Consider the following 14,232-nt stretch of genomic DNA (forward strand, 5'->3'; position numbering starts at 1 on the left):
AATTACGCACCCCCCTTCCCTTCTGTTTCAGCATTTCGTCTTGTGGGACTGCATGGTAGGGAGGATCGTTCACCCACACAGCTACGTATATCCTCAGTGTAAGCCATGAGTATGTTTGGAGCTTGTGCATGGGCCAAATGGGCACTGCTACTGAAAATCTTTGATCAAAGGCACATGAGGTGTATGCACACCTGAAATGGAGCACCCATAGGGATACACATCTTGAAGAACTCCAGGGTATGTCTACACTACGAAATTAGGTCGAATTTATAGAAGCCGGTTTTATAGATATCGGTTTTATACAGTCGATTGTGTGTGTCCCCACATAAAATGCTCTAAGTGCATAAAGCTGGCGGACTGTGTCCACAGTACCAAGGCTAGCGTCAACTTCCGGAGCGTTGCACTGTGGGTAGCTATCCCACAGTTGCCGCAGTCTCCGCCGCCCATTGGAATTCTGGGTTGAGATCCCAATGCCTGATGATGCAAAACAGTGTCGCGGGGGGTTCTGGGTACATGCCGTCAGGCCCCTCCCCCTCCGTCAAAGCAACAGCAGACAATGGATTCGTGCCTTTTTACCTGGGTTACCTGTGCAGACAGCATACCACGGCAAGCATGGAGCCCGCTCAGGTCACCATCACCATATGTCATCTGGGTGCCGGCAGACGTGGTACTGCATTGCTACACAGCAGCAGCTAATTGCCTTTTGGCAGTAGACGGTGCAGTATGACTGGTAGTTTTCATCGGCTATCTGGGTGCTGGCAGACGTGGGGCTGCATTGCTACACAGCAGCAGCCCCTTGCCTTTTGGCAGTAGATGGTGTATTACGACTGGTATCCGTCGTCGTCATACTCCAGTTCAATCAGAGGCACCTAGGCAGACATGCTTTGTCTCCTGGAGACTCAGTCCTGCCGGCAGTCCTATTGAACCGTCTTGACGATGATGGCTAGCAGTCATAGTACAGTATCTTCTGCCAAGCACCCAGAAGATGCCGAGGACTATCAGTCATGCTGCACCGTCTGCTGCCAGCTTAAGATGTAAAAAATAGATGTATTCATTTGCTTTCCCCCTCTCTCCGTGAAATCAGCGGCCTGCTAAACCCAGGGTTTTGAATTCAATCTTTGGGGGGGCCATTCTGTGTGACAGTTGTTTGTGTTTCTCCCTGATGCACAGCCACCTTTGTTGATTTTAATTCCCTGTACCTGTACGCCATGTCGTCACTCGCCCCTCCCTCCCTCCATCAGATACTAGTTTCACGCCTTTTTTCAGACCAGACGCCATAGCACTGGGATCATGGAGCCCGCTCAGATCACCGCGGCAATTATGAGCACTATGAACACCACGTGCGTTGTCCTGGAGTATATGCAGAGCCAGGACATGCCAAAGCAAAACCAGGACCAGCCGAGGAGGCGATTGCAGTGCGGCGACGAGATTGATGAGGAAATTGACATGGACATAAACCTTTCACAAAGTACAGGCCCCAGCAATGTGCAAATCATGGTGTTACTGGGGCAGGTTCATGCCGTGGAATGCCGATTCTGGGCCCGGGAAACAAGCACAGACTGGTGGGACCGCATAGTGCTGCAGGTGTGGGACGATTCCCAGTGGCTGCAAAACTTTCGCATGCATAAGGGCACTTTCATGGAACTTTGTGACTTGCTTTCCCCTGCCCTGAAGCGCCAGAATACCAGGATGAGAGCAGCCCTCACAGTTGAGAAGCGAGTGGCGATAGCCCTGTGGAAGCTTGCAACGCCAGACAGCTACTGGTCAGTCGGGAATCAATTTGGAGTGGGCAAATCTTCTGTGGGGGCTGCTGTGATCCAAGTTGCCAGGGCAATCAAAGACCTGGTGATATCAAGGGTAGTGACTCTGGGAAACGTGCAGGCCATAGTGGATGGCTTTGCTTCAATGGGATTCCCAAACTGTGGTGGGGCGATAGACGGAACCCATATCCCTATCTTGTCACCGGAGCACCAAGCTACCGAGTACATAAACCGCAAGGGGTACTTTTCAATGCTGCTGCAAGCCCTGGTGGATCACAAGGGACGTTTCACCAACATCAACGTGGGATGGCTGGGAAAGGTACATGATGCTCGCGTCTTCAGGCACTCTGTTCTGTTTCGAAAGCTGGAGGAAGGGACTTTCTTCCCGGACCAGAAAATAACCGTTGGGGATGTTGAAATGCCTATCGTGATCCTTGGGGATCCAGCCTACCCCTTAATGCCATGGCTCATGAAGCCGTACACAGGCAGCCTGGACAGTAGTCAGGACCTGTTCAACTATAGGCTGAGCAAGTGCCAAATGGTGGTGGAATGTGCATTTGGATGTTTAAAAGCGCGCTGGCGCAGCTTACTGACTCGCTCAGACCTCAGCGAAAAGAATATCCCCATTGTTATTGCTGCTTGCTGTGCGCTCCACAATATCTGTGAGAGTAAAGGGGAGACATTTATGGCGGGGTGGGAGGCTGAGGCAAATCGCCTGGCCGCTGAATACATGCAGCCAGACACCAGGGCGGTTAGAAGAGTGCAGCAGGGCGCGGTGCGCATCAGAGAAGCTTTGAAAACGAGTTTTGTGACTGGCCAGGCTACGGTGTGAAACTTCTGTTTGTTTCTCCTTGATGAACCCTCCGCCCCCCCCCCACCCGGTTCACTCAACTTCCCTGTAAACCAACCTCACCACCCTCCTCTCCCCCCTTCGAGCACCGCTTGCAGAGGCAATAAAGTCCTTGTTACTTTACATTAATGCAATCTTTATTAATTCATCACACAACTAGGGGGATAATTGCCAAGGTAGCCCGGGAGGGGTGGGGAAGGAGGGAAGGAAAAGGACACACTGCAGTTTAAAACTTTAAAACTTTAGCACTTATTGAAGGCCAGCCTTCCCATGCTCGGGCAATCATCTGGGGTGGAGTGACTGGGTGGCCAGAGGCCCCCCCACCGTGTTCTTGGGCGTCTGGGTGAGGAGGCAATGGGACTTGGGGAGGAGGGCTGTTGGTTACACAGGGGCTGTAGCGGCAGTCTCTGCTCCTGCTGCCTTTCCTGCAGCTCAACGATACGCTGGAGCATATCAGTTTGATGCTCCAGCAGCCGGAGCATCGACTCTTGCCTTCTGTCTACAAGCTGACGCCACCTATCATTTTCAGCCCGCAATTCAGCCCGCCACCTCTCCTCTCGTTCATATTGTGCTTTTCTGTGGTCAATCATTGACTGCCTCCACGCATTCTGCTGTGCTCTTTCAGCGTGGGAGGACATCTGGAGCTCCGAGAACATATCATCCCTAGTCCGCCGTTTTCTCCTTCTAATCTTCGCTAGCCTCTGCGAAGGAGAAACATTTGCAGCTGGTGGAGGAGAAGGGAGAGGTAGTTAAGAAAAGACACATTTTAGAGAACAATGGGTACACTCTTTCACGTTAAATTTTGCTGTTCATATTACACAGCACATGTGCTTTCGTTACAAGGTCACATTTTTCCTCTTATATCGAGGGCCTGCCGGTTTGGTGTGAGAGATCACTCACGCAATGCCAGGCAACAGATTTCGGCTTGCAGGCAGCCATGGTAAGCCACAGTCTTTTGGCTTTTTTAACCTTCTTAATGTGGGAATGGTTTCAAACAGTAGCGCCCTCATTTCCCATACCAAGCACCCCTTGGGTTGGCCATTTAAAATGGGTTTGCAATGTAAAAGGAGGGGCTGCGGTTTCCGGGTTAACATGCAGCACAAACCCAACTAACCCCCCTCCCCCCCACACCCAATTCTCGCGGATGATCACTTCACCCCTCCCCCCCACCGCGTGGCTAACAACGGGGAACATTTCTGTTCAGCCGAGCAGGAACGGGCACCTCTGAATGTCCCCTTAATAAAATCGCCCCATTTCAACCAGGTGACCGTGAATGATATCACTCTCCTGAGGATAACAAAGAGCGATAAGGAATGGATGTTGGACCATATGCTGCCATGCTTTGTTATGCAATGATTCCAGACTACGTGCTACTGGCCTGGCGTGGTAAAGTGTCCTACCATGGCGGACGGGATAAGGCAGCCCTCCCCAGAAACCTTTTGCAAAGGCTTTGGGAGTACATGAAGGAGAGCTTTCTGGAGATGTCCCTGGAGGATTTCCGCTCCATCCCCATACATGTTAACAGACTTTTCCAGTAGCTGTACTGGCCGCGATTGGCAGGGCAAATTAATCAATCATTAAACACGCTTGCTTTTAAACCATGTGTAATATTTACAAAGGTACACTCACCAGAGGTCCTTTGTGTGCCCTCAGGGTCTGGGAGCACGCCTTGGGTGAGTTCGGGGGTTACTGGTTCCAGATCCAGGGTGATAAACGTATCCTGGCTGTTGGGGAAACCGGTTTCTCCGCTTCCTTGCTGTGAGATATCTTCATTGTCTTCATCCTCATCTTCCTCGTACCCCGAACCCGCTCCCTGTTGCGTGATTCTCCATTGATGGAGTCAAAGCACACGGTTAGGGTAGTGGTGGCTGCACCCCCTAGCATCGCATGCAGCGCCGCGCAGAAACGGCATGTTTGTGGCTCTGCCCCGGACCTTCCGTTTGCCTCTCTGGCTTTGTGGTAGGCTTGCCTTAGCTCCTTAATTTTCACGCGGCACTGCTGTGTGTCCCTGTTATGGCCTCTGTCCTTCATGGCCTTGGAGACCTTTTCTAATATTTTGCCATTTCGTTTACTGCTACGGAGTTCAGCTAGCACTGATTCATCTCCCCATATGGCGAGCGGATCCCGTACCTCCCGTTCGGTCCATGCTGGAGCTCTTTTGCGATCCTGGGACTCCATCACGGTTACCTGTGCTGATGAGCTCTGCGTGGTCACCTGTGCTCTCCACGCTGGGCAAACAAGAAATGAAATTCAAACGTTCGCGGGGCTTTTCCTGTCTACCTGGTCAGTGCATCTGAGTTGAGAGTGCTGTCCAGAGCGGTCACAATGAAGCACTGTGGGATAGCTCCCGGAGGCCAATAACGTCGAATTCCGTTCACACTACCCCAATTCCAACCCGCTAAGGCCGATTTTTATTGCTAATCCCCTCGTCAGAGGTGGAGTAAAGAAACCGGTTTAAAGGGCCCTTTAAGTCGAAAAAAGGGACTTAGCCGTGTGAACGTGTCCAGGCTTAATTCGATTTAACGCTGCTAAATTCGACCTAAACTCGTAGTGTAGACCAGGCCCCAGTTATTGCATAAGGTGAGTATCCTCTCCTTTCTCCTATCAACAATCCTGCAAGTGACAAATAGGCTATCTACATATTTTGTCATCTGTCTATGCAAGGACAGTTTGATTTAGAATAGTGGAAAGCAGTTGCAATTCTCCCATTTATGATTTCAGGCTGATTTGGAGCAATACAAAAAAGCATTGACGGATGCAGGATGTAATCTTACTCCCTTGAACTACATAAAACAATGGAAGTAAGTTAATTTTTCTTCTTCATAAAACTGCAGGTAATTGGGGGGAAGTTGAAAACAGATACATAGACTACTGCAGCCAGGTTTAGTGGAAATTGTGTATTACTTTTAATGTTTAATGAATTGTGGTTCTTATATAATTTTGCTGTCTTTGATTTGCCAATACATGTGAACACTTCTAAACCGAACTCTAACATATGTGAGAATGGTATTAAACTTTATTTTAAACAATATACTTGATATGTTTTTCTTGACACAAATAAGTAATTTGCTGAAGGCAACTGAGTGACTCAGTAGCAGAGCCTAGTTTAAATTCAGAATTCCTGGCTTTCTGTCCTTGATTCAGTCTTGTGGGCCATCCTGCTGATCTATCTATGAAATATTAAATCTTGTAAAAGGAGAAATCTATCTTTCATCCATCCTCATCCTGAATTCTAGGTACTATACTCTAATTTGTTTGAGTGTCTAACCTATATCTCATTATCGCTATAGGCTTTAGATTGGCAAAAGCTAGGATATTATGAAAGGGATGCATTCAGTTTTTAATAAAAGGAGAGAGATGTTTATAGTTTGCCCAATTACCTGATGACAGATTTTAGAGGAAGAGCCATTTCCATTCTCAGATGGCCTTCCACAATGGTCTTCATAGGAAGAGAAGACGTAGTAGTGTAACTGTGAAAACAAATTAAGCACTTGATTATAACATTTCTTTCATAGGGCTTTTGCCAAGATGGCTTCAGCTCCTACCAGCTATGGAAATGTTACAGCTAAACCATTGGGGTAAGTTTTTTAATTCATCTACCAAAATTCCTAGTAAATCTTTTATTTATTAATTTAATAAATTTTAATTTTATAAGCACTGAGAGCATTCAGTAATAAATAACCTTTAAAGTGACTGTTTTTATCAGATTCCATGTAATAAAGCTGAAACTATAGTTGAAATAAATTTAGCTATGTGTAGTTTAAAAAAAACAGCTGAATCTTTTAGTTCTCCTTTGAGTGATGGTTCCTATTGTATTTCAGTGTGGGTTTACTGTTGGTCTGCAGATATGCCCTGGCTTACCTTGTACCTCCGTCTGAGGGGATAAAAAGCTAGACAAAACGACTCTCTCTCCAGTTCCTTCTCACTGCTGCATGGGTTGGGTCGGAACTTCCAGTTGTCCATAGCTTTGGCTTCATCTTACAAAATGAGATTTAGATTTGGTTTTGTAAATAGTTTTAACATCTTGTACAGTTTTTACAGATTACAATTTAGTATTTTATAGATCTCTTAGAGTTTAGATTTAGTGTTTTGGGGAGACACCCCTCTTCCCCACCATACCCCCTTCAAGTACCAGCCTATGCCCAGGACTCCGTGCTTCAAACTGTGCTTCCTGCCCACAATCCTCCTCAGTCAGTGACGACCACCAGCGCTGCCTATCCTGCCTTGGGAAAGCCCACGTCACAGCAAGATGGAGTATCTGCCAATTATTCCCCAGCCATATCCAAGAAAAGCAGGAACTTTGTCTCCAGAAATACCTCATGGAGAAAGTCATGAGGCCTCAATTGGACCCAGGCCAGGGACAGCCTTCCCCCCATACATCAGCCTGATTCAGCAAGGAGTGTGCCTCCTGCTGTGAAGTCTGACTCTGGTGCGGGAGAACCTGCCCCCACAGACTCCCTAGTGGGATCTTGTTAGGAATCCAGGAAACACTCTCATAAGCATGAGACTAATTCTTCCTCTAAATCCACTTCAAAGAAGTTGGATTCAGCTCTGAGCAAGCCCATCAGCTAAGCCCCTGAAGACTTAGTACATCCTAAGTCTCAGAAGCGTGACAAGAAAGCCCATAAGCATTGGGCCACATCAGTAATGGACCGCGATACATTGGTACCATCATTGTCGGCACCTCCCAAACCCTGGGATCTGCCAGCACCAACAAAGACCAATCATCATGAGTTTCACCTATCCACAGCACTTTCTGCCTTGGTAGCTACACAGTCTACTCCAACTCCAATGGCTTGAACAAGTAGAATCCCTTTCACACCAAGGAGATCTGAATCTGTTGCCACTCCACAGGACATTTTCACTCTCCCAGATCCAGAATTTCCTCCTTCATTGGGCCCCTCCATCTCAAGAGAGAGAATACCACTAAGAGAATCTGCTGCTGGAAGGAGTTTGTCACCCATCCCATGCACAGAATATAACTCTCTTCCAGCGGTACTGAGTGTACCACCACTGGAACCGAAATTGGCCTTCTCTTCATCGGGAGATTTTGAACCACCCAATGAACTTCCCCGCCCCCCCCATCCTATGTATCCTCCACTGCCTGAAAGACCTGCACCTGTTTGGGACCAATCTCCATCTCTTCTAACTCAGAGCCATTGATACACCATGAAGTGGGGACCTCCATGACCACTATTGATCTGTCCTACTAGCCATATTGGGGGCCTTGGGATCAGTTGTCCCCTGCAGAGTTGGTCCAGTCTACTGGGGGGGGTCACCCCTTGCTTCCCCTCTAAGATATGCTCAGTTCAGTCCTTGGATCCTACAGAGGAGGATTACTCGCCAGATCAGGCAGTTCTGCCAGAACCAGTAAGATTACAATGCTTATCTCCAGACAAAGTGGTGACCCCTACATCTCCTTCTTGCCTTGATGACTGCAGCCAGTTCCAGGACCACCTTTGCAGAGTTCCTGGAGAACTACAGATTCCTCTTGAAGAGGTCCACAACTCCCAGCACAAACTCTTAGACATCCTCCACTCATCCGGATCCAACAGAATAGCTCTCCATGTTAATGAAGCCATGCTGGAGTCAGCTAAGACAGTTTGTCATGCCCCTGCCACCTGCACTCCCACCCCCAAGAGGGCAGAGAAGTGTTGTGTCAGCAAAAGGGTTGGAATTTTTGTTTTCTCACCCCACTCCCAACTCACTGGTGGTCCAGGTTGCTTCTGAAAGGCCCGGACAGCAACATCCCCGGTCTCCTCTTACGGATAAAGATTGGAAACACCTGGATCTATTGGGAAGAAAGGTCTTTTCATCATCTAGCCACCAGTTCAGGTTAATCAATTACCAGGCACTAATGGCTAAATACAACTTCCTGAAGTATACTAAGTGTGCGGAGTTTACTGACAGCCTTGTGCAACAGGACAGAGCTCATTTCCAAGCTCCGATAGATAAAGACAAACTGATAGCCAAGACTTCTCTCCAATCCACAGTCAATGCCACTGATATCTTCTCTAGAGCTATGGCTGCTGCCATTGTTATGCACAAGGAATCATGGTTCCATGCATCAAAGTTCCCTAGGGAGGTCCAGAATACTATCAAGGACCTCCCAGTCAATGAATTGCAGCTCTTCAACCAAAAGATGGGCATGTTCCTCCATATCCTCAAGGACTCTAGAGTTACCCTCTGCTCACTGGGGATATATATGCCTGCCTCTAAGAGGAAGTTTCACCACCCATCATTTAGACCTAGAGACATGACTCAGCTCTTTTTCCGCCAGAGGCCCTGTGAACCACCACACAACAGACAGAGTTCAAAAGATCCGCATTCGCATACCCTCTGCGACACGCTATGCACCTCAATCTCACCTTCCCGGCGCGACATTATTTTTGATGGGAGCTTGAGAGTCACGAACCACTAAGCCCAACACCTCTCAACCCCCACACACCTTTTGGGGGTTATCTAGCACTCTTTTTCAACACCTGGAGTGCAACAACAACAGACGAGTGAGTGCTGAACGTAATTCACTCTGGCTATATGATGATTTGCGTCCCTACCTCCACCAAAACCTCTCCACCCCACTTTGAGGGCCACTCTCATGAGAGTATTCTCAAACAAGAAGTGGACTCCTTATTAGAGCAAGAAGTGATAGAACACATTCCTCCTCAATACCATGCACGTTTTAATCTACTTACTTCCTGTTACTCAAAATGAAGGGCAGTTGGAGGCCAATCCTTGACCTCCACCATCTCAACTTCTTCATTCACAAACTCAGATTTCACATGGTCACGTTGGCATCTATAAGCCCATCTTTAAAAAAGGGCATGTGGTTTATGGCTCTCAACATGAAGAACGCCTACTTTCATGTAGACATTCATCCTGCTCACAGTTGTTTCTTCAGATTTATGGTGGACTCGGACCATTTTCAGTATAGAGTACTCCTTTTTGGCATACCAATTGCCCCCAAAGCCTTTACCAAGGTATTCTCAGTAGTAACAGCTCATGTCAGACATCGCAGTCTCATTGTCTTCCCCTACCTCAATGACCAGATCCTTGTCACCAGGTCTCTCCAGGAAGTCTATGTATCAACTTCTGTGGTGCTGCTCCTCCTTTCTTCACTGGGAATCAGGGAAAATGCTGAAAAATCTGTTCTCACCCACAGACAATCTCTGGATTTCATTGGGGCCACCTTGAATTCTATTAGTGCGAGAACATACTTGCCCAAGAGCAGGTTCCAGACCATGAACAATATCATAACTCAGATCACAAACAACCCTTGAGTACCAGTCAAGACATGTCTGTCTCTTTTAAATCATATGGCCTCATGCACTTACATCATCCCATTCACAAAACTCCGCCTCCATTGTCTTCAAATGTGGCTGCAGTCAGTTTACTCTCCGAACTGCCATTCTATGAACCTCATGGTAACAATTCCCACCATGGTAGTATCTTCCCTGCTATAGTGGACAAATCCTCATCAGGTATATGTGGGTGTCCCCTTTCTTCTTTCCTCACCAGACAGGACCAATATTACAGATACATCACTGTTTGGTTGGGGAGCCCACATGAACAGCTGAACAGCACAAGGTACCTGGATATCTCAAAGTCCAGGATGCACATCCGTATCAAGGCCTTTCTTCCATTCATCCATGCTCACAGTGTCTTATAATGTCAGACGTTATGACTGTCTTCTACATCAACAAGTAGAGAGGAGTGAGATCCATCTCCCTGTGTACGGAAGCGGTCAGCTTGTGGAGCTGGTGAGTGAGCAATTGAATCACCTATTAGCAGCCTACCTTCCGGGGAAGAAAAATATGCTTGCAGGCTCCATCACAGACATTTTGCAGTCAACCATGAGTGGGAGCGCCAGGACTCGGTACTGCACAATATTTTCACTCTATGGGGAACCCTAACCAGGGATCTGTTCACCTTTCAGATGAAGAGAAAATGCATAACATGTAGCTCCAGAAGAGGCCAAGGTCACCACCCCCAGGGTGATGCTCTACTTCTTTCCTGGTCGGACTAGTTTAACTATGCCTTCCCTCCACTACAGCTCCTGCCATGACCGCTACACAACTCTGGCAGCACAAGGCCTGGGTCATCCTGATTGCCCCTACTGGCTCAGACAGTTTTGGTGTCCCGACCTCCTATGTATGGCATCCCGACTACCAGTCATTCGCCCAATGTTTCCCGAGCTCCTGACTCAGTGGAACAATAGGATCAAGCACCCCGGTCCGCATTCGCTCCACCTCTCAGGGCTTGATATTTGGATGGATGTTATCCTTAGAACGTTCATGCTTCACAGCTGTGTGAGACATCCTTTCTGATAGTAGGAAGGACTCTGCTAGAAGTTGTTACCTTGCTAAATGGAAGCACTTTTCTTCTTGGAACATCAAAATAGCATTCTCCTAGAAACTGCAGATATTCCTCTCATCTTGGATTATAGCCTCTCTCTGAAGATATCAGGCCTGTACATTAGCTCCTTGCAAGTCCACTTGGCTGCGGTCGGTGCATACCATCCACCTTCTCAGGGCTACTCGATCTTCACACATCCAGTGACCACCAGATTCTGGAAATGCCTAATCAGAACCTTCCCACCTGTTCAGAAGCCTGCTCCCCAGCCTAACCTGAACCTTATTCTCTCAGTACTTATAAGACCCCCCCTTTGAATCTTTAGCGTTTTGCTTCATGTCTTTCCTTTCCATGAAGGTCACTTTCCCCATAGCCATTCCCTCAGCTAGAAGGGTTGGCGAGCTTGGATCGGTGGTGGCAGATCCTCTTTACACTATATTCCATAAGGATAAGGATTCTTTGCGTCTATACCCCAAATTCACCCCAAAAGTAGTTTTAGAATTCACCTTAACCAATCGATTCACTTACCTGTGTTCTTCCCAAAACTGCACGCTTCCTCAGAGGAATGAAGACTCCATTCCCTCAATATTTGGTGGGCCTTGGCCTTTTATCTGCAAAGAACAAAACCAATCAGGAAGTCCCTGAGACTATTCATCGCTATAACAGAAAGAATCATGGGGCATGCCATTGCCACTCGGAGAATCTCCAAATGGATCTCTGGCTGCATTCTACTCTGCTATCCGCTGTCCCAGGGGATAAGAGCTCATTTCACAAGAGCACAAGCGACAACTATGGCATCACTTCAGGAGGTGCCTCTCCTTGATATCTGTAAAGCAGTCATGTGGAGCTTTGTTCACATGTTTGCAAGACATTATGCCTTGGTGCAGGACTCCTCTGCTGATGCCTCCTTTGGGGAGCAGTCCTCCACTCATTTCTACCATCTAGACACTAAAAATCATGGACTGAATGGAGACACTGGATTTATGGCCAGTCCATGATTTTTAGTGTCTAGCAGACTTGTGAATTTAAGCTCCCAGGCTCATTGTTTGAAAGTGTTTGTGCAGATTTCCTTTAAGGATAACGACTAATAGGTCAGATACAGAAAGATCACTTTGTAAAAAGTGTTCACCCACAGGGTGAACAGAGACACTGGATTTATGGCTTATTACAACAATCTGTAACCTACCTCACACTTATCCTTGTCATTGAGTCATATCAGCTGATTATTATTATTATTATTATTATTATTATTTATTTATTTATTTATTTATTTATTGTGGCACCCTTGGACCCAGTCATGGATCAGGGTCTCTTTGTGCCAGATGCTGCTCACATACATAACAAAAAAGAAGATCCCTGCTCTGAAGAGCTTACAGTCTAAGACAAGATACAACAGACTGGGGGAGCAAAAGGTAACAATGAGACCAAACCAAACAGCATGAAAAGCAGTGGTCACAGCATACTGGTTGTCTAACTATTATCAAGATTTTTGTAGAGCGCTTGGCAGAGGAGAGCTGTAAGAAGGGATTTAAAGGAGGACAAAGAAGTGGCTTTGGGAATGTGGATATGGAGTAGCATCTGAGAAAACGCAAAGTTAATATTAAAAACTACTGTTTTTGTTCAGTCTGCCAACAAAAAAAAAGTTAATATAATGGTTTAGGGCACGGTTTTACTAGAGCATACCATTTTGTTTAATGGAGAGCAGGTTAAAATTCTAAGAAACTTCTGCAGACTTGTAACAGAGACAACACTGAAAGCAAAGATGCTCAAATTCATACATTGTGTTGTCTGTTTTTGTTTTTCAGTCTGTTTTCACGTGTTATGAATACAGGTTCACAGTTTGTGATGGAAGGAGTGAAGAATTTGGTATTGAAACAACAAGTGAGTTTAAGAATGGGAAAACAAATGATATTTTTAAACTTCTTTGATGGCACATTTCAGACAAACATTTTGCCATAGTTTATCCATGTAATACATTTTATTAAAATGAATGGTGCTAAGGATGCAACAAAATTAAGCATAACAGTCCTTCTCTAAGATTCCATATACATATAGTATAAATACATTTGTTTTTTATATTTGGATTGTAGCTTTTAATTTGTAAACAAATTATTTTTCACTGTTGAGAAGCTTATTGTCCATGAATAATATCCTAAATTATCCCCATGAGGCCCTATGCTCAAGGGGCATTTGCTCCCAAAAAGTGTAATAAATGTCTTAGGTCCACCCTCTGCAAACTAATTTCAACACCGTGAAAGGAGTAAATATGCATCTTTAGGTATTTTTTAATAAATACCCATAACCTGCATAAACACAGAATATGTGGATATGTACTGTTTTTCCTTAGATTATCTCATATTTTGTCATCGGCAGTAACCATTGCAAAATTATTGAAAGTCTAATACTATATTGATCCTTCTGTTCAATCACATATCAGGCACTTCTAATTTAGCTCATCTAAAATATAAAACAACCTCAGCCTTGAAGAACTGTAGCATGGAAAAGAGTAACAAGTCTAATAATAATACCTAGGTCTTATATAGCACTTTTCAACAGTAGATCTCAAAGCACTTTATAAAGGAGGTCAAATATCATTATCCACATTTTACAAATGGAGAAACGGAGTCACTCAGAGATGAAGTGATTTGTCCAAGGTCACCCAACAGACCAGCAGCTGAACTGGAAATAGAAGTCAGGTTGCCTCAGTGCCAGTCTAGTGTGCTATCGACTAGGCCACACTGCCTTCTCTTATAACATTTAGCTTCACTTAAGAAAAATATTTTATGGTATAACTCACTTGTGACTCTGCCAATCATGAGTTGTCTCAAAAATATCATAACTGCTTTATACAGTTTATATGTAAATTCACTCTTGTGGCTGAAGTCTTAAACTCAAGTTATGGTTATCACAAGTTAAGTCAACTCCTGGGTGGATTTAGATGGGCTAAATTGTTATAGAAAACATTCATTTGAATTTCCTGAACATTGTATGATGAAAATGTTGCAGTAATACCATTAAAATGATGGGCCATAGAAGAATGAATGGAATAAACAGATTTTAATAACAATAAATTAGAAATTCAATGTATGTTTTAAATAGCTTTGGTTCTGCAACCTAAGAACTAAATAAAATTAAAACTTCCCCCCCCCCCCCCCCCACAGAAGATCTTGGTAAAGGCTGATCTAGTAGCTGAGTAAAAAGCAAAAAAAATCAATTTGATTTTTATTCTGATCTTGAGTATTTTTCATACTGTTGCCCTATGATCAGAAT

The 14,232-nt window shown here is 45.6% G+C and overlaps 1 protein-coding gene across 1 annotated transcript in view; it reads left to right on the top strand.

Annotated features, from left to right (window-relative positions):
• SCFD1 (sec1 family domain containing 1) overlaps window positions 1-14,232 on the top strand; it is a 148,590-nt gene that overhangs the window by 88,485 nt on the left and 45,873 nt on the right. Inside the window, exons 17-19 of the mRNA XM_024196058.3 lie at window positions 5,332-5,411; window positions 6,126-6,188; window positions 12,768-12,843. Of these exons, the coding sequence (XP_024051826.2) occupies window positions 5,332-5,411; window positions 6,126-6,188; window positions 12,768-12,843 (219 nt within the window). The remainder of the gene's footprint in view (window positions 1-5,331; window positions 5,412-6,125; window positions 6,189-12,767; window positions 12,844-14,232) is intronic.

Source organism: Terrapene carolina, unplaced genomic scaffold (assembly GCF_002925995.2).
Source record: "Terrapene carolina triunguis isolate 2854851 unplaced genomic scaffold, T_m_triunguis-2.0 Scaffold96, whole genome shotgun sequence".
Classification (NCBI taxonomy): Eukaryota; Metazoa; Chordata; order Testudines; family Emydidae; genus Terrapene; species Terrapene triunguis.